Consider the following 20,367-nt stretch of genomic DNA (forward strand, 5'->3'; position numbering starts at 1 on the left):
CCTTACCTTGATTTGTACCTGTCTTTCTCAGGGCACAGACCGTATAAGTCTGCCCAGCAGTTTTTCCTGCCTCCCAACCACCAGTCCCGCCTTCCATCACCGGCTCTGGCACAGACCATATAAAAGTCTGCCCTCCCCTATCCTCGCCTCCCAACCACCAACCCCTCTTCCCCCCACCTGCTCTGCCACCCAATTGTAGCTAAGCTTCTGAGGATCCATTCCTTCTGCACAGGATTCCTTTATGCACATCCCACGCATGTTTGAATTCCGTTACTGTTTTCATCGCCACCACCTCCCGCGGGAGGGCATTCCAAGCATCCACCACCCTCTCCGTGAAAAAATACTTCCTGACATCTTTTCTGAGTCTGCCCCCCTTCAATCTCATTTCATGTCCTCTCGTTCTACCACCTTCCAATCTCCGGAAAAGATTTGTTTGCGGATTAATACCTTTCAAATATTTGAACGTCTGTATCATATCACCCCTGTTCCTCCTTTCCTCCAGGGTATACATGTTCAGGTTAGCAAGTCTCTCTTCATACGTTTTGGAACGCAAATCCCATACCATCCTCGTAGCTTTTCTTTGCACCGCTTCCATTTTTTTGACATCCTTCGCAAGGTACGGCCTCCAAAACTGAACACAGTACTCCAGGTGGGGCCTCACCAACGTCTTATACAGGGGCATTAAAAGCTCCCTTCTTCTGCTGGTCACACCTCTCCCTATACAGCCTAGCAATCTTCTAGCTACGGCCACCGCCTTGTCACACTGTTTCGTCGCCTTCAAGTCCTCGGATACTATCACCCCAAGATCCCTCTCCCCGTCCGTGCCAATCAGACTCTCCCCGCCTAACATATACGTCTCCCTTGGATTTCTACTCCCTAAGTGCATCACTTTGCATTTCTTCGCATTGAATTTTAATTGCCAAACGTTAGACCATTCTTCTAGCTTCTTCAGTAAGAGCATTCATACTTTTACACAACCGGTATGCAGGTGAGGTATTGTTTGGGCAGAGCAGGAGTGCATATAAACAAAGATAGTAATTGCACACATTTACACTTGTCTTGGAACAGGTGTAAATTTGTTCAAATGCATTTGTGTGCTATTTGGGATTATTTTAGGAGCCTATTTTTATAAAGGCACATATGTGCTTATGTGGCAGTTATAACAAATATTTTTTGAGATGTTTTGTATATATCTTTTTATAAAATTATGTCCCCAAATACACTTGTACAAAAAGTGGTAGTCCAGCAAAATGCCCTTTGTGCAGGAGAATAGCAGTTGATCTGCTATCACATGGATCCCATTCCACACCTGCTCAAATGCTTTTTCTAGAATGCAGTTCAATTTTTTCCTCTGATGCTGTACATGATACAAACCATGTGACTTATAATAAACAGCCTCAATGGCCCTAATTATTACAGAAAGGGCCTTCCCCCAATGTCTGAGAAAAGGAGACTATCCAATATCTTAAAGTATAACAATCACAGCAACAGTTCACAGAAACACAGACAAATACTGTATCTGGTTTCTTGTTTATGAGATTCTTGATATACTGCCATCTGAAGATACTAAGGCAGAGAAAATCTTTCACTCAGTACAGCAAAGAAAGCATCCCTTGCATGTCAAAGGGAACTATTCATCTACTCAAAGTGTAGGCATAGAAACATTCAGTAGCATATGACACAGACCATTTATCATCTAATGGTGGCACATTATGTTACAGAGGTTTACAGAATGTTGTGCTCTGTTCCAAAAAAATAATTTCATATACAATAACTTCAGATAAGAAGTGAAATCATTCACTGGGCATTATTTTTAATGGCGCTTCTTTCTACACTGGACTGCTGAAACCTAGGAGGCCTTTTTAGAACAGTCATGTGGCATATGCTTGTGTAAATAATGCCACTATTTACATGTGTAGATGCTGCAAGACACACAGATTAAGAGGCATATTTTAGGTGGTCCAAAAAGTTATACATTTATTCCCTATTTTACAATGGGAATATGTGCATATATTTCTTTCTCCGTTAGCATTTACACCTGCTCTGAGGCACATGTCAGTTTCCGCTACATGCTTGTTTGGACCTTGGGTCTCCGTTAGTGATATTTTCAACATATTTTTTTTAAACTGATGTTCCTGTGTTACATGCCTGCAAATACATATGTATTTGCTGTCCTCGCTCCACACTTGGCAAAGCCTTTTGTAAAATATTCATGGAATTGAGAATGTTCCAACATGGACATCCCAATGCCTACTTAGATATCCCTTTCAAAAGGGGGTTCCACATGTACTATTACCAGATATAGATGCTCAATATGACAAACAAGTAGTGGGATATAGACGAAGTAATCCAAAGATCACTTGGTCTATTTTCCACTACTTGTTTGTTCCTGTTTGTTTGCTGTGGGAATCAGCGTTTCTCCACCCAGGCGGATTTTCACTGACTTCTTGATATGAGGTCCTAACCTGGTACTATGAAAAGCTAATTCTGTTCTGGACTTCCCTGGGAGTATCGTTGGATTCAATTTATTACCTGATACTTTTTTCTTCAAAAACTTTTGTCCTCAGTTTCTGCACCATGTGATCCACAAGCTCAGACTCTAATATCCTCTTCTCTGTTTGTCTTTCCTTATCAAAAGATTTCACCTATAATGAAAATAAAATATGTAACAGTAAAGAAGAAATCTTGTACTGTGGGTTTATAGATACAGGTGCTTTCAAGAAACACAGGGCAGGTCAGTGACCGAGTCCTAGATTGCTTTTAGATATAGAGCTAGTGTAAGAGATGCCTTTGATATATATCACTCCCATTGGTTAAAAGTGACATACACTGAAATAATCAGATCATTTATCTAACAAGGAACAGATTTTCAAAAGGATCTAGTCAGTCAGTTTTCAAGTTAACCTCCAGCCCAAATTTTTACAGCTACACCTTCAAACGAAATGACCTTTCTCTCTCTGAACTGATAGTTACTGTTCTCTCTCCAAAGCCTGGCAGCCAAATCTTCAGAAGAATCCTTTCCTGGAATCTTTGACCTTCCTCCTACCCCCTCCACAAGCTCCCAGAGGCCTGATCTTCCAAAGAACCTAAGAACAACAAAGAGAGTCCAAATCTCCCGCAAAAAACACAAGAAAGCAACAAAACAAGTGGAAGATATCCAGAAAGACCAAACTGAAATCACAGATGTGGAGAAACCAGAATGATTTATTAGGACCCTAACATGGTCCGTGTTTCAGCCAAAAAGGCCTTCTTCAGGGGTCTACAAATTGGCATATACGGATGTTCCTCCAAAAGTTCTCACAAAATGAGACAATCGCTTGGTGCTATCCAAGTAAAGCGTGGACTTTTCAAAACTGGTGATAGCTTCATTATTCTGTAAAACTGATCTCCAATCCATAGCGCGTAACAGTCTCCAGAACTTTTGAGATTGCCCTTGTGCATTCATATATTTCGACACATAGCGATGCTGTACATCATTATTCACCATATTCATATATCTACAGACTCCTGAGGCAGGCAGTCACACCAAAACATGGCTCAGTGTCAAGTCTTCAAGATGTAAGTTTGATGATAAACACTGTGTGTATCAAGATCTCTCGACTTCCTGTTCTGTACTGGAAGAGCCATTCCTATACCTCTACTCCACTAGAACTGTTTTGAAAAGATTACTAGACAAAAGGTGCCATCCTGCAAATGTTGAACCTGCTGCAGTGCTGAAAAAACACCAATAAGCTGTTGACCTTTACTTGAGTTTCTGACACTTCTTTTCTGGGTTCTGTGGCTAAATGAGAATGGATGAATGAGTGTCCATGCACACACCTTAGAGGACCTAACAGATGGCGACTTGCTTTCCTATCCTGACTGGCACACCCCCTCCAAGATTGTTTATGTGTCCCCACCCCCATTTTTGAGCCTCTGCTATGGGTGTTATCAGAGGGTGCTGGATAATGATATAATGAATGTTGTTGCACAGTAATACTGTAGCCCAGTGATTACAGCAGAAAGCTGAAAAACAGGAAAGCCAAGGTTCAAAGCCTACTTCTCTCAGTGGCACTCCTTGTGATCTTAGGCAAGATTAGGTACAGCTTAGACTAGTACTTCCCAAACTGTGGGTTGCATTTGGGGATGTGACCTGGGCGGATCCTCCATAGAGATGCTATCGACCTGCCTCTCTGGGGTGTGTACTTGCTTGTATCTCACCTTGAGCATGGATTTCTAAAAGGGTAGCAGTTAAATCTTTTTAAAAATCATCCAAATCATAATAGTGCAAGGAGGATAAATGTTTTAAAGCCATGAAAGAAAGGCAGAATTAGTACAGGTTGTACAAGTTTTGGAGAAAGGTTAACTTGAGTTTACCTTTACATGGCTGCCTTCCTTGTCCGAGACGAACGCAATGTACATAATACTGGCGTTTCGGCAGTATTCCTGTAGTTCTTCCTGAGACTGAAGACAAACAAACAAACAAAAATCATGAGTTCTAAAATATCTAATAGTCAGACTTGAAGTGTAAGATAAATTACGTCTCTCTGAATATTGTACTATTCCAAACCAATACAGCAAGCAGTAATACCTCCCTAATTTCATAGATTTTCGGAGCTCTGGTGTTACGAACAATCATTTCACATTGAATAAATAACTGTACCAGAGACATTATGGAGGGGTAAATCTATAAAGAGGGCACCATTTAGGCACATAAATGCATATAAATGACCAGAATATTGGCATATACACACATGTATGTGCACACATGTGCATAAATGCCAATATTTCAGCCTCCAGAGGAAGTATAGGGGGAGATTAAATACTGAAGATGATAGAAGTGGAGGCAGGGTGGTAGAGGTTGACAAGAGTGTCTGCTTTTTTTTGGGTGATGGTCTTGGCTTTCACACTGAACTTTTTTTTTTTTGTAATCTGGTCTCTGCTTGAAATATAGTGAAGATCTCTGCTATGATGGAAAGTAGAAGTGATTCCAGAAAGGGATCTAAAAATAAGCATCCCTATATAGAATTGCCCTCAATGTAGTCAAAACAAGGACAAAGTACAATCAACTGAGATGGCACCAAGGACCCTGTTTACTAAGGTGCGCTAGTGTTTTTAGCACATGCTAAAAATTAGCGTACGCTAATGCTAGAAACACCCATAGGAATATATAGGTGTCTCTAGTGTTAGCACGCGCTAATTTTTAGCATGTGCTAAAAATGCTAGCGTGCCTATAGCACAGCTTAGTAAACAGGGCTCCCAAAGAGGCATTTTTGAAAGAACGCACAAGTCAAAATTGGGACATCCTACTCATAACACCCTTATGCTGGAGAAGTCCATCCTTAACAACTATTTTAGAAACTGAAACCTGTAAATTATAAATGGGGGAAAACAAGGCACAGGGATATCTGTATGGAAGCATTCTTATGAAAATGGCCCTACAGACATCCCATTCCCTGCAGAACAGAGGAGCAGCCTAGTGGTTAGTGCAGTGGACTGTAAATCAAGGAACATAGGTTTAAATCCCACTTAACTCTTTTTTTTTTTTTTTTGTAAATGTGATCCCATAAGATTGCTGCTCAGGAATAAAGTTTGGAAGCATTAAAGGTCTCTAAGTTTGACATTTTTGAGTCACTTGCAGCAAAGGATGGGTTGGTTACACAGAGAAGGTTGGATGCACTAGAAAACTGGTCTAGATAAAAAAATAAATTGCGATTTAAAAATGTTCCCAGAATAGTGGACACTCTTTGGTGGAAATGTTGAAAAAAATATATAATTGAGATTCTGAGAGTATCAATAGAATATTTACCTATTGCTATTAAGAGTTTATTATATTCCCTCTCTGGCTGCAGGGGGTAAAGCCCTCTGTCACAATATAACCAGTGTATCACAGACCTCATTTTAACCTTTGATGCTGGCTTATATTGTCACCTGAAAGCTCTGTGCCTGTCTTACATCCGAGAAGGACTCCTGGCTGTGACCCTGGAATCACCTATCACATGGCTTATCTGGCTCATTCCAGAGGCATACAGATAACCTTGGACAAGGACTATTGTTTATGCAGCCCCAGACTACTTGGTGCCCCAGAAATTGAAGGGGAAATCTGAGATGATGTCAGAGACATCCTCGTGGTTTACTATAACTACAACGAATCGGCACAAACCAATCACCTATTATGTAGGTATCATAAAATGAAGGCCACCTCTGATAAGAAATCCTATATAAGATGCACCTGCAAAGGGAACATAAAGAGCAGAACATAAACACAATGACTGTGCACTGATACAACAACAGATTACCATTGCCTTGTTCCAGTTGTTATCATGAGGAGATGACCATCAACATACTGAGGTTGTATTACTTAAGTTCTGAGATCACTATTCCAAGCTGGGTTCTACAGGTAGCTTTTGCCAGTAAGGGGTGGTGGTGTTATTCCATCTGACTTCTGTTGATTGTACATAAGTACATAAGTAATGCCATACTGGGAAAAGACCAAGGGTCCATCGAGCCCAGCATCTTGTCCACGACAGCGGCCAATTCAGGCCAAGGGCACCTGGCAAGCTTCCCAAACGTACAAACATTCTATACATGTTATTCCTGGGATTTTGGATTTTTCCAAGTCCGTTTAGTAGCGGTTTATGGACTTGTCCTTTAGGAAACCGTCCAACCCCTTTTTAAACTCTGCTAAGCTAACCGCCTTCACCACATTTTCCGGCAATGAATTCCAGAGTTTAATTACACGTTGGATGAAGAAACATTTTCTCCGATTTGTTTTAAATTTACTACACTGTAGTTTAATCGCATGCCCCCTAGTCCTAGAATTTTTGGAAAGCGTGAACAGACGCTTCACATCCACCTGTTCCACTCCACTCATTATTTTATATACCTCTATCATGTCTCCCCTCAGCCGTCTCTTCTCCAAGCTGAATAGCCCTAGCCTCCTTAGTCTTTCTTCATAGGGAAGTCGTCCCATTCCCGCTATCATTTTAGTCGCCCTTCGCTGCACCTTTTCAAATTCTACTATATCTTTCTTGAGATGCGGTGACCAGAATTGAACACAATACTCAAGGTGCGGTCGCACCATGGAGCGAAACAACGGCATTATAACATCCTCACACCTGTTTTCCATACCTTTCCTAATAATACCCAACATTCTATTCGCTTTCCTAGCCGCAGCAGCACACTGAGCAGAAGGTTTCAGCGTGTTATCGACAACGACACCCAGATCCCTTTCTTGGTCCGTAACTCCTAACGTGGAACCTTGCATGACGTAGCTATAATTCGGGTTCTTTTTTCCCACATGCATCACCTTGCACTTGCTCACATTAAACGTCATCTGCCATTTAGCCGCCCAGTCTCCCAGTCTCGTAAGGTCCTCTTGTAATTTTTCACAATCCTGTCGCGAGTTAACGACTTTGAATAACTTTGTGTCATCAGCAAATTTAATTACCTCGCTAGTTACTCCCATCTCTAAATCATTTATAAATATATTAAAAAGCAGCGGTCCTAGCACAGACCCCTGAGGAACCCCACTAACTACCCTTCTCCATTGTGAATATTGCCCATTTAACCCCACTCTCTGTTTCCTATCCTTCAACCAGTTTTTAATCCACAATAGGACATTTCCTCCTATCCCATGAACCTCCAATTTCCTCTGTAGCCTTTCATGAGGTACCTTGTCAAACGCCTTTTGAAAATCCAGATACACAATATCAACCGGCTCCCCTTTGTCCACATGTTTGTTTACTCCTTCAAAGAATTGAAGTAAATTGGTCAGGCAAGATTTCCCCACATAAAAGCCGTGCTGACTCGGTCTCATTAATCCATGTCCTCGGATGTGCTCTGTAATTTTGTTTTTAATAATAGCCTCTACCATTTTCCCCGGCACCGATGTCAGACTCACCGGTCTATAATTTCCCGGATCTCCCCTGGAGCCTTTTTAAAAAATGGGCGTTACATTGGCCACCCTCCAGTCTTCCGGTACCACGCTCGATTTTAAGGATAAGTTGCATATCACTAGCAGTAGCTCCGCAAGCTCATTTTTCAGTTCTATCAGTACTCTAGGATGAATACCATCCGGTCCAGGAGATTTGCTACTCTTCAGTTTGCCGAACTGCCCCATTACGTCCTCCAGGTTTACCGTGAAGTCAGTAAGTTTCTCTGACTCGTCCGCTTGAAATACCATTTCCGACACCGGTATCCCACCCAAATCTTCCTCGGTGAAGACCGAAGCAAAGAATTCATTCAGTCTCTCCGCTACGTCTTTGTCTTCCTTGATCGCCCCTTTTACCCCTCGGTCATCCAGCGGCCCAACCGATTCTTTTGCCGGCTTCCTGTTTTTAATATACCGAAAAATTTTTTTACTATGTTTTTTTGCCTCTAATGCTATCTTTTTTTCGTAATCCCTCTTGGCCTTCTTTATCTGCACCTTGCATTTGCTTTGACACTCCTTATGCTGCTTCTTGTTATTTTCAGACGGTTCCTTCTTCCATTTTCTGAAGGCGTTTCTTTTAGCCCTAATAGCTTCCTTCACCTCACTTTTCAACCAGGCCGGCTGTCTTTTGGAGTTCCGTCTTTCTTTTCTAATTCGCGGAATATGTATGGCCTGGGCCTCCAGGATGGTATTTTTGAACAGCGTCCACGCCTGTTGTACAGTTTTTACTCTCTCAGTTGCCCCCCTTTTTTTTTTTACCGCCTAAGTTCTTGTATTAAGGACTAAAACTTTACTTCTCTTTACATTTTGTTTTTAGACTTTCTCTTTGTCCCTCGAGGCGTTGTGCAGCAACCATCCCAGTATGGGCAGTAGAACATGATCATGACCTTCGGGGCGAGCCTCTGAGACTTATAGGCGCCGGACGCGAACCGCTGAACTGACTCCATGTGGAAGGGCCAGTGTTCTTCCAAGCATGCTTCCGTGCTTCCAGGTCTTAATTGCTTGCTTTATATCTCGTAGCACCACAATGAAGCAAGATCTATAATGCTTCTAATGATCATTATACACCTGTAATTTATCTGTTGCTAGGTTTTCCATAGCACTATATCGAAGCAAAATCTGTAATGCTTTTTAACTGCTTATTAGGCATCTCATATCAAATCATTGCATCTAAAATTGTAAATGTTCGCTAAGATTGCTAGGTTGTCTATAGAATTATACTGAAGCAAGATCTGTAAAGCTTTTAACTGCTTAGTAGGCATCTCATATCATAATATTGCATCTAAAACTGTAATTTAAATGCCTTTAAATGTTTGCTAGGTCTTCCATAGAATTTTAATGAAGCAAGATCTGTAATGCTTTTTAACTGCTTATTAAGCATATAACATTATATTGCTTCTAAAACTGTAAGTTAAATATCGGTTAAATATCATAATATTGCATCTAAAACTGTAATTTAAATGCCTTTTAAATGTTTGCTAGGTCTTCCATAGCATTTTACTGAAGCAAGATATGTAATGCTTTTAACTACTTACTAGGCGTCTCACATCATAATATTGCATCTAAACTGTAATTTAAATGTCGGTTAAATGCTTACCATGTACCTAATAGTACCATATTGAAGCATGATTCATAACCTACTAAATACCTTCTAAATGCTTAATAGGCATCTCATAATCTTATACTGCATCTGAACTGTAATTTGCTAAACACTCCCTAAATAACTAACACTGATATGAACCCCAGCAAATTATTATTCCTAATTGCCTACTATCTCTCCCTAATCCACCACACAACCACAACCCCTAACATAGGCATCACTACTCCCACAATTCTCAAACCATCCACACAACACACACACAACATGCCTATCCAAAAATTTAAACTATGGCACGAAAAATCCACTAGCCACGGTCACCATCAACAGGAAGGAACGAAAGGACATAACAAACCTATACATCAAGAAGACAGACAAATGCAGGGTTAAGGCTTTAAATATTTTGAAAGAAACAGACCTTTTTAAAGTTGTAAATTCACACCAGGCCTGTGAGATCAAAAGTTATTAGCAACAGAGGAACAACTGGCTGTAGTTACCACTTCTATGTGAATTGCTTTGCAGGGGGGATTGATGATACTTGCCTTTAGTTTTAAGGAATCTAACAGATTCAGAATTTTAGCAATAGATTATACAGTTAAAATAAAGTTTTGACTCACGGATTATAGGTATGAATTTTACAGTTTCTGGTTCTGATATCCTTGGATGGTCCAATTGATGCAGATTGCTGTAGGCCTTTTCTTTGTTGTCCAGGAGGGTTAGATGTAAATAAGGATCCAGTTCCAATCACAGGGCATGAGGAGAGTTATTTGCAATGTGAAGGGAAGATAAAATTGTATTTCTCCATCCAAAATAAATTGAAGACGTTCAAAGTAAGACTGAGGACTGGTGCCTAAAGACAGACTGAGCAGCAGTCAATAAAAGTTTGGGTTGTAAATAGGCAGAAAATGTAATTATTTAATCTAAGTTGCAGAGCCTGATGTGAACCCAGCCAACCAGTATCAATGAATCCCTATAAAGAAGGATTGTTTGGAGAATCTTATTGGTTTCCTTTCTTCTTGCTTTCATTTGTTCTCCTTACATACAGGTCAGTAGCCATTTTAATAGCTTTCAGCCTGGACCACTATCTTTCCACTTCTCGTATGTCTTCCCATCCCATCAGCTCTTTCTTCAGGTACAGCCCCATTTGTTAGTCAGTATGTTTGAAATCCAGGACTTTGAGTGGCTGCCCTCCGCTCTAGTTGTTATATCAAACTAAACCGTTTGATGATCACTACTGCCCAGGTGGGTGCCTACTCTGACATTGGACACACTTTCCCCATTTGTGAGCACCAGATCCAGCACTGCTCCTTCCCTCGTGGGATCCATCACCATTATCTGAGCAGAGCACTTTGAAAGGCATCCACTATCTTCCTACTTCTTTCTGATTCTGCAGATGGAACTTTCCAGTCCACATCTGGCAATTTGAAATCACCCAGTAACAGCACTTCCTCTTTCTTTCCCAACTTTTGGACATCTGCAACCAGATCTTTTATCAAGCTGCTATGATTGTGTCAGAGGTCTGTAGACAACACCCATGTGGAAAGAGGTTCCGTCTTCTCATTTCAAGGCAATCCATATTGCTTCTTCCTTTCCTCAGACACACTGCATTTCAGTCACTTTAATATTGTTTCTCTGACATACAGAGCTACTCCTCCACCTCTTTGACTATCTCTATGCTTCCTAAATAGATTATAGCCCGGTATGTTTGCATCCCATTCATGGGAATCATTGAATCATGTCTCTGTGATAGTGACAACATTTAAATCTGCCTCTACCATCAGGGCTTGCAGATCATGAACTTTGTTGCTTAGACTGCGAGCATTTGTGGTCATTGCTTTCCAGCTACATTTCAGTGGCAGTCTCATCTAGGTAGTTTTTTGTTTAGTCTCACCTACTGTGGCACTGCTAAGAAGTGAATTGCTAAGATTATTGTTTTCATTGCTTTCTTTACTACTGCCATAGCTTGTCTTTTGCTGGGGGTGACTACCTGAATTGACCTGCTTCCAACTGCCACCCCCAACTTCTAGTTTAAATGCCTAGACACATATTGTCTGAATCTCTCACCAAGAATTACATAAGTACATAAGTACATAAGTAGTGCCATACTGGGAAAGACCAAAGGTCCATCTAGCCCAGCATCCTGTCACCGACAGTGGCCAATCCAGGTCAAGGGCACCTGGCACGCTCCCCAAACGTAAAAACATTCCAGACAAGTTATACCTAAAAATGCGGAATTTTTCCAAGTCCATTTAATAGCGGTCTATGGACTTGTCCTTTAGGAATCTATCTAACCCCTTTTTAAACTCCGTCAAGCTAACCGCCCGTACCACGTTCTCCGGCAACGAATTCCAGAGTCTAATTACACGTTGGGTGAAGAAAAATTTTCTCCGATTCGTTTTAAATTTACCACACTGTAGCTTCAACTCATGCCCTCTAGTCCTAGTATTTTTGGATAGCGTGAACAGTCGCTTCACATCCACCCGATCCATTCCACTCATTATTTTATACACTTCTATCATATCTCCCCTCAGCCGTCTCTTCTCCAAGCTGAAAAGCCCTAGCCTTCTCAGCCTCTCTTCATAGGAAAGTCGTCCCATCCCCACTATCATTTTCGTCGCCCTTCGCTGTACCTTTTCCAATTCTACTATATCTTTTTTGAGATACGGAGACCAGTACTGAACACAATACTCCAGGTGCGGTCGCACCATGGAGCGATACAACGGCATTATAACATCCGCACACCTGGACTCCATACCCTTCCTAATAACACCCAACATTCTATTCGCTTTCCTAGCCGCAGCAGCACACTGAGCAGAAGGTTTCAGCGTATCATCGACGACGACACCCAGATCCCTTTCTTGATCCGTAACTCCTAATGCGGAACCTTGCAAGACGTAGCTATAATTTGGGTTCCTCTTACCCACATGCATCACTTTGCACTTGTCAACATTGAACTTCATCTGCCACTTGCACGCCCATTCTCCCAGTCTCGCAAGGTCCTCCTGTAATCGTTCACATTCCTCCTGCGACTTGACGACCCTGAATAATTTTGTGTCATCGGCGAATTTAATTACCTCACTAGTTATTCCCATCTCTAGGTCATTTATAAATACATTAAAAAGCAACGGACCCAGCACAGACCCCTGCGGGACCCCACTAACTACCCTCCTCCACTGAGAATACTGGCCACGCAATCCTACTCTCTGCTTCCTATCTTTCAACCAGTTCTTAATCCATAATAATACCCTACCTCCGATTCCATGACTCTGCAATTTCTTCAGGAGTCTTTCGTGCGGCACTTTGTCAAACGCCTTCTGAAAATCCAGATATACAATATCAACCGGCTCCCCATTGTCCACATGTTTGCTTACCCCCTCAAAAAAATGCATTAGATTGGTGAGGCAAGACTTCCCTTCACTAAATCCGTGCTGACTTTGTCTCATCAGTCCATGTTTTTGTATATGCTCTGCAATTTTATTCTTAATAATAGCCTCCACCATCTTGCCCGGCACCGACGTCAGACTCACCGGTCTATAATTTCCCGGATCTCCTCTGGAACCCTTCTTAAAAATCGGAGTAACATTGGCTACCCTCCAGTCTTCCGGTACTACACTCGATTTTAGGGACAGATTGCATATTTCTAACAGTAGCTCCGCAAGTTCATTTTTTAGTTCTATTAATACTCTGGGATGAATACCATCAGGTCCCAGTGATTTACTACTCTTCAGCTTGCTGAACTGACCCATTACATCCTCCAAGGTTACAGAGAATTTGTTTAGTTTCGCCGACTCCCCCGCTTCAAATATTCTTTCCGGCACCGGTGTCCCCCCCAAATCCTCCTCGGTGAAGACCGAAGCAAAGAATTCATTTAATTTCTCCGCTACGGCTTTGTCCTCCTTGATCGCCCCTTTAACACCATTTTCGTCCAGCGGCCCAACCGACTCTTTGGCCGGTTTCCTGCTTTTAATGTATCTAAAAAAATTTTTACTATGTATTTTTGCTTCCAACGCTAATTTCTTCTCAAAGTCCTTTTTTGCCCTCCTTATCTCCGCTTTGCATTTGGCTTGGCATTCCTTATGATCTATCCTGTTACTTTCAGTTGGTTCTCTTCTCCACTTTCTGAAGGATTGTTTTTTGGCTCTAATGATTTCCTTTATCTTACTGTTTAGCCACGCCGGCTGACGTTTAGTCTTTTTTCCCTTTTTTCTAATACGTGGAATATATTTGTCCTGAACCTCCAGGATGGTGTTTTTAAACAGCATCCACGCCTGATGCAAGTTTTTTACTCTGCGAGCTGCTCCTTTCAGTCTTTTTTTCACCATTTTTCTCATTTTGTCGTAATCACCTTTTCTATAGTTAAACGCTAGCGTACTTGATTTCCTAGTTTCACTTCCTTCAATGCCAATATCAAAACCGATCATATTATGATCACTGTTATCAAGCGGCCCTCGTATCGTTACCCCCTGCACTAGATCATGAGCACCACTAAGGACTAAGTCTAGTATTTTTCCTTCTCTTGTCGGCTCCTGAACTAGCTGTTCCATGAAGCTGTCCTTGATTTCATCAAGAAATCTTATGTCCCTTGCGTGTACAGATGTTACATTAACCCAGTCTATATGCGGGTAATTGAAATCCCCCATTATTATTGTGTTGCCCAGTTTGTTTGCGTCCTGCCACAGTGAGATGCAGCCCATCTTTACAATATAGTTTTTTTTATTTGTCCGTATATTGTCCCATCCTCCAAAGTACTTAAAACCTTCTTGATAACACCAGGCTTTGAGCCACTTATTAAAGTTCCAGTATTTTGTGGTCTTTCCTCTCCCTTTCCATAAGTAGGTAGAACTTCAGAAAAAGCTACAGTCTATATCAAAGGTTTTAACTCCTCCCACAACTCTTGGAAAGCTCTCTGTGCTACAAGCAGGGTATTATTGGCCAGATCATTTGTGCCCAGGTGGATAACAACATCAGTGTTAGAACCCTTATTCTCTTCTCTGATTATAGTTGGTATTTGCCTGGTACTCCTGCTAGCTGAGGATCCTGGAAGGCATTTTACTTTGCTGGACCCCTTGAACTGTGTTCCAAAGTTAATGCCTCTGATAATGGAATCCCCTATTAGGAAGAATTTTCTGGTTTGAGTTTTATTTGTGCTTTGGGAGTGTCTTTTCTCTCGAGCTACTTTCATTGGTGCTGGTTCCATCTCTGTTCTATTTTCTTGTGCCTCGCAATGCTCTAGAACAGCAAAATAATTATATGGGGGCAGCAGTTGTGAGGGCGGATGCTTCTGTGTCACATGTCTTAATCTGCCTGAGCCTACTGTGACCCATCTATTCCTGGGTTGTTTTATTCTTTGAGGCAGGGGTATAAATTGGTATGATTCTGTGTAGTGGTGAAAGCTGCTTTAATTGTATTCAATTCTTGCCTAAGTTTGCTGAGCTCCTCTTTTAGCTAGCAAGCTGAAGACAGATGGGGCAAGACCTATGCTGACAGATGGTGTACCTTGGAACTAAAGCACCACAATTATTACAATGAATAAAAGTCATTTTGATTGGTTGGAGATGGTATGCACAGGTGTACTATGATGTAGTTGAGGACTATTATGGATTTGTTGCCTATTTATAGAAACATAAACATGAAGGCAGATAAAGGCCATATGACCCATCCAGTCTGCCCATCCTCTGTAACTCCTAATTCTTCCTGTTCCTAAGCGATCCCACATGCTTATCCCATGCCTTTTTAAATTCTGGAACAGTCCTCGACTCCACCACCTCCACTGGGAGGCCATTCCATGCTTCCATCACCCTTTCTGTGAAATAATACTTCCTTAGGTTACTCCTAAGCCTATTCCCTCTTCACTTTGTCATATGCCACCTCATTCCAGAGCTCGACTTCATTTGAAAAAGGCTCTCTTCCTGTACATAGATGCCCTTGAGATATTTAAACGTTTCTATCATGTCTCCTCTCTCCTTCCTCTCTTCCAGCGTATACATGTTGAGATTCATAAGCCTGTCCCTATAATTTTTGCATTCAAGACCGCTTACTAATTTCGTAGCTGCCCTCTGGACCGACTCCATCCTGTTTATATCTTTCCGTAGGTGTGGTCTCCAGAACTGCACACAGTACTCCAAATGAGGCCTCACCAGAGACTTCTACAACGGCACTATTGTCAGCAATCATTGTCTAGGGATGGTCCTGGGTCCAGTTCACAAAGGCAGTGGGTTCCCAAAGAATACTGTTAATATGTGTTATAGCTTGAGACCAATCCACTGGAATAGTGGTGGGCCATGCTATATAGCTTAAACCAGCTGAAAAGCACTAACTAGGCCTGATAACCAGCTGATGGCCTTATAGCAGAGAGCCTGCAAGAGCAGGACTGCTTGGTGAGTCTTATTGAAACCTGGTACAACTTTCAAATTGAGTGTAACACTTAAGATGTAGAAATTAATGACAAAAATGGTAAAAAGCTTGGTTCTCAAAATGGAGTTTGTCTTTATAAAATGGCAGCCAGAGTCACAAGATATGGAACTGATCTCTTCATCTTAGAAGAGATGGTTGCACAAGATTAGGAACAGTCCATATTAGGAGTTAGTTGCAAGACAGGAGAAAGATTAAGAAACAGGTGGACACCTGACCTGTGGTTAAGAGAAAAAAAAAATCCCTCTCCATAGATTTGTATAGGGACCAAATACTATATAAGAAGTGGGCATCAGAGCTATCGTTGGAACATTTTTCCCCAACTAATCTTCCAACGGCGAAGCTCTGGCCGGTTGAACCCAGAATCTGTCTGATGTCTGTATCAAATTGAAGTCCTGATTTGGGTGAGAATAAAGCTTATTTCTTTCACTAAACTGTTTCAGTCTTTGTTTCAATCTATTCTCTCTCCTCCACCTGTTTCACAGAATAACACACACACACACGAGTAAGATTCTTTCTTTCTCACTCACATAGATTTCATGTGGGAACATAAATGGCCAAAGATTCACTTAGATCCAGATAGACAGAAAGCTGTGGTCATGGGAATTAGATTTGAACTGCGCCTTCTGTCACCCCCCCCTGCGCCTCCATGACCGGAGGCACTCCTTAGAACCCCATGATATAACATCAGGGAATGGGGTGTCGCTGAAATTCAGGGAGGGGGTGATTAACAGGATTTTAGAAGAGCAAACCCTCTGTACACCTCCGTGGGGAAGGGTCCTGCGGGGGTCTAGAGAGGGGTGAATAAAAACAGTGGTGAGTCCCGTCCGCTGCTTGTCTTTTCCCCTATTTCCACGCTTTCCTGTTCTTTTAATCCATGTTTTGTCCATCCTTGGACGCAGAGGGGAGTTCCTGGGCGTCCAAGGTCTACTGGGGATGCTGCTACTGGCGTCCACTTCACCTTCTTTCCCTCACTCCCTGTCCCACGTCTAGTAGCCTACTTGGTCTGTGTTTCTAGCCGTTTGTGGGCTCTTTCATGTCTTTTAATATTCTGTTCTGTGTCTTCTCATCTCCTTCTCTTTCTTCTACTCTGTCCCTTTTTGATTTGCGTGATGTGCGCAAGTGTGTGATTGTTGTATGATTGGTGCATAACTGCGAGACCAGGAGACTGCGATCTCGCGTTTGCTGTTTGCTTATATCACGTTCAATTCTTTGGATCGGTCTTATGCTAGCTTCTTGCTTAACGGTCCTTAGAGGTTGTGCGTTTTCTACTTCACACCCTACTCTCTGTCTTTAGCCCTCATCTTTGTATTCCTGTTGTCCTGTTCTTTGTATGTATTCTGTTCTTTCTTTCTTGCTCTCTACTGATGTTCTGTCTTCTTTGGATGGGTTTCTGTCCCCATCCTTTTAACTGTTCTCCTTTAGACTTACATTTTCTGTCTCTACCTGTGTCTTTGAGGTGTTATTTGAGCTCTCCTAGTTGTCCCAGTGTCATCCCCTGTTTTTTTTTTTCCTGTAAGGTTTCTTTGATGCCTCCTTTTCTGTCCTTCTTAACTCTTTGTCCTCCCCTCAATGCACCTGTACCTGCCTCTTTTTGTCTATTTGGTGTGTGCGTTGCTTTATTTCTGGTATGTCTCCCCCATGCCTATCTGTCTGTAGATCTTGGGTTAAGTAAGATCCAGACAGGTTTTTGTTCTGTGTTATTCTGTTGATCGTGGGCTAACTGCGATCCAGAAGTTTCTCTCCGGTGTCTTATGTCCCTAATTAAAACATTCTGCTTTCTCTTTCTATGATTTCACTCTTTCCTGTGGTTTGATTCTGTTTCTTTTCTCCCTACTCTCCCTTTCTCTTTCCCCTTACTCGGTTTACCTGTTGCTCTGGTGATAGGGTCTATCTTCTTACTTATCTGTGTCACCTGTGATTACCTGCTTTGTGTGCTTATCTGCTTTATTCTTGGTGCACTTCTGTGCGGCATTGCGCTCACAGATTGCACCTCCTGTCCTCTGTCTGTCTGTTTCTATAGAGACTGTTCGCTAGGAGGGTATCTTCATTTCCGTCCTCCCTTCTGTCTCACTCGCCTAATCTGTGTATTTCCGTTATGTTTCCCCCCCATCCCTATCTGTAGATCCTGTGGTCTTACTTCTGTCTGAGTTCCTAAAGTCCCTGAAATCCTATTTCTCTCCTTTAAATCATTTTGGTCTGTGTGTTTTGTGACCGCTGACAACCCAGAATGCCCCCTCCCGTTCCTATCCACTATCCACTTCTGCTTTTTCCTTTTGTAAGTGCGACACAGCCTTTATAAAAATGGCTAGGGCGTGCCCCTCATTTCTTGCATCCTTATGCATGTTCTTTTCGCTCCTCCATACTTCTGTTTATTGATTTCCCTTCATATTGTCCAAATCTGGTGTTAGAGTGGGGTAACTTGCTCTCACCGTCGGCTGGAAGCTCCGGTTTACGGCGCTCGGCACCCTAGCTACTTACTGTCATTCTACTTCTGCTTTCCTTTTTCTCACTACGCCATAGATAAAGGAAATGTCTGTTTCCTATTTACGGCTGTTGTTTTTTTTTCCCCCAGTACTATTTTACAGTTCTCTGCTCTTTCCAGTGTTATTCTCCCTTTTATGATCTATGTAACTTGTGGCTGTAAGTGTACACGCCACTGCTTTCTTACTGCTTTTGGGATTTCTATCTAGATCTTTCTTTCTATTTGTAGTCCCATTTTTTTTTGGCTCAATTTACAAGTGCGTAGCTACTTTGCTTCCCTTTTCTCTGTAAGTGCCAGGCTCTTTGGGCGTTGTCCAATTCCCCCCCCCCCCCCCTTGCATTTTCTCTCTCTCCTTTCTGTTAAACTTTAGCTATTCTTAAACCTTAGAACCTGTCTTTAAATCCTTTCTCTGGTAATCTCCTTCACTAACGTCCTGCCCTGTATTCTGTATTTGACTAGAGCGGCACATTCCTTTTTCGTTGGCTGAGTTCCCAGCTCTGCCATCAATTCCTTTACATCTGTATCTCCCTCTTACATGTCCGATAATGCTTCATTACTTTGTATGTTGCAATACTCATTGTAAGATTACGATCTCTTCCCTGTCAGTTATTTCTCTGACATCTATCTATAATTATTCCCTGCGACAGGTCTGTTGCCCGTTGCATGGTATTCTAAGTCTTAAAAGCTTGTTTTTTTTTTTATGTACTGGTTTCATATTAATCTAAGTATGTCTAGCAATCCTGACAACTATCACCTCTTTTTTCCTGCTGGTCATGCCTCTCTTTATGCACCCAAGCATCCTTCTGGCTTTGGCCGTCGCTTTTTCTACCTGCTTGAAAGCTTTAAGGTCGTCAGCCACAATCACCCCCAAGTCCCGCTCTTCCTTCGCACACTGAAGCACTACACTCCCTATATTGTACCGTTCCCTCGGATTTTTCCGACCCAAGTGCATGACCCTGCATTTTTTGGGATTAAACCTTAGTTGCCAAATATCGGTCCATTCCTCTAGCTTCGCTAGGTCCTTCCTTATGTCATTCACACCCTCCAGGATGTCCACCTTGTTGCAGAGTTTAGTATCATCCGCAATAAGACAAACCTTACCAGACAGCCCTTCCGCAATATCGCTCACAAAGACGTTAAAAAGAGCCAGCCCTAGGACTGATCCCTGCGGTACTCCACTGACAACATCCTTTTCTTCAGAGCAAGCTCCATTTAACACCATCCTCTGTCTTCTACCATTCAACCAAATTTTTACCCAATCAGTTACTCTAGGTCCCACACCGAGGGCACTCAATTTATTTATCAGGCGTCTGTGCGGAACCATGCCAAAGGCTTTGCTGAAATCCAAGTATACCACATCAAGCGCTCCTCCCACATCCAACTGTTTGGTCACCCAGTCGAAGAAGACAGTCAGATTCGTCTGACACGACCTGCCACTAGTGAAGCCATGCTGCCTTGGGTCCCGCATTCCATGTAGTTCAAGAAATGTCACAATCCTCCTCTTTAGAAGCGTTTCCATTAGCTTACTCACCACCGAGGTCAGACTGACAGGTCTGTAATTCCCTACCTCCTCCTTACTTCCGCTCTTGTGCAAAGGAACCACATCCGCCCTTCTCCAGTCCACCGGGACCACTCTAGTTTCTAAGGAAGTATTGAAGAGGTCTGTCAGCAGCGCTGACAGAACTTCTCCGAGTTCCTTAAGCACCCTCGGGAGTATCCCATCAGGCCCCATCGCTCTGTCTACTTTTAGTTTGGCAAGCTCCTCACAAACACAGTCCTCCGTAAACCGGTCTTGGTCTACCATACATCCATCCCCTTTAGCCTTTGTTTTCTGCAGCCCTACCCCCGGTTTTTCCTTTGTGAACACAGAGCTAAAATAATCGTTAAGCAGTTCAGCTTTATCCTTATCATCATCCACATATTTCTCTCCTTCAGCTTTGAGCGTCACAGTGCTATTATGGC

General features: G+C 42.2%; 1 protein-coding gene across 1 annotated transcript in view; it reads right to left on the reverse strand.

Annotated features, from left to right (window-relative positions):
- Positions 1–20,367, reverse strand: part of EIF2AK4 (eukaryotic translation initiation factor 2 alpha kinase 4) — a 285,849-nt gene that overhangs the window by 52,436 nt on the left and 213,046 nt on the right. Inside the window, exons 32-33 of the mRNA XM_030213680.1 lie at positions 4,357–4,443; positions 2,533–2,645 (exon numbers count right to left, since the gene is read on the reverse strand). Of these exons, the coding sequence (XP_030069540.1) occupies positions 2,533–2,645; positions 4,357–4,443 (200 nt within the window). The remainder of the gene's footprint in view (positions 1–2,532; positions 2,646–4,356; positions 4,444–20,367) is intronic.

The sequence above is a fragment of the Microcaecilia unicolor genome, chromosome 9, assembly GCF_901765095.1.
Source record: "Microcaecilia unicolor chromosome 9, aMicUni1.1, whole genome shotgun sequence".
NCBI lineage: Eukaryota > Metazoa > Chordata > Amphibia > Gymnophiona > Siphonopidae > Microcaecilia > Microcaecilia unicolor.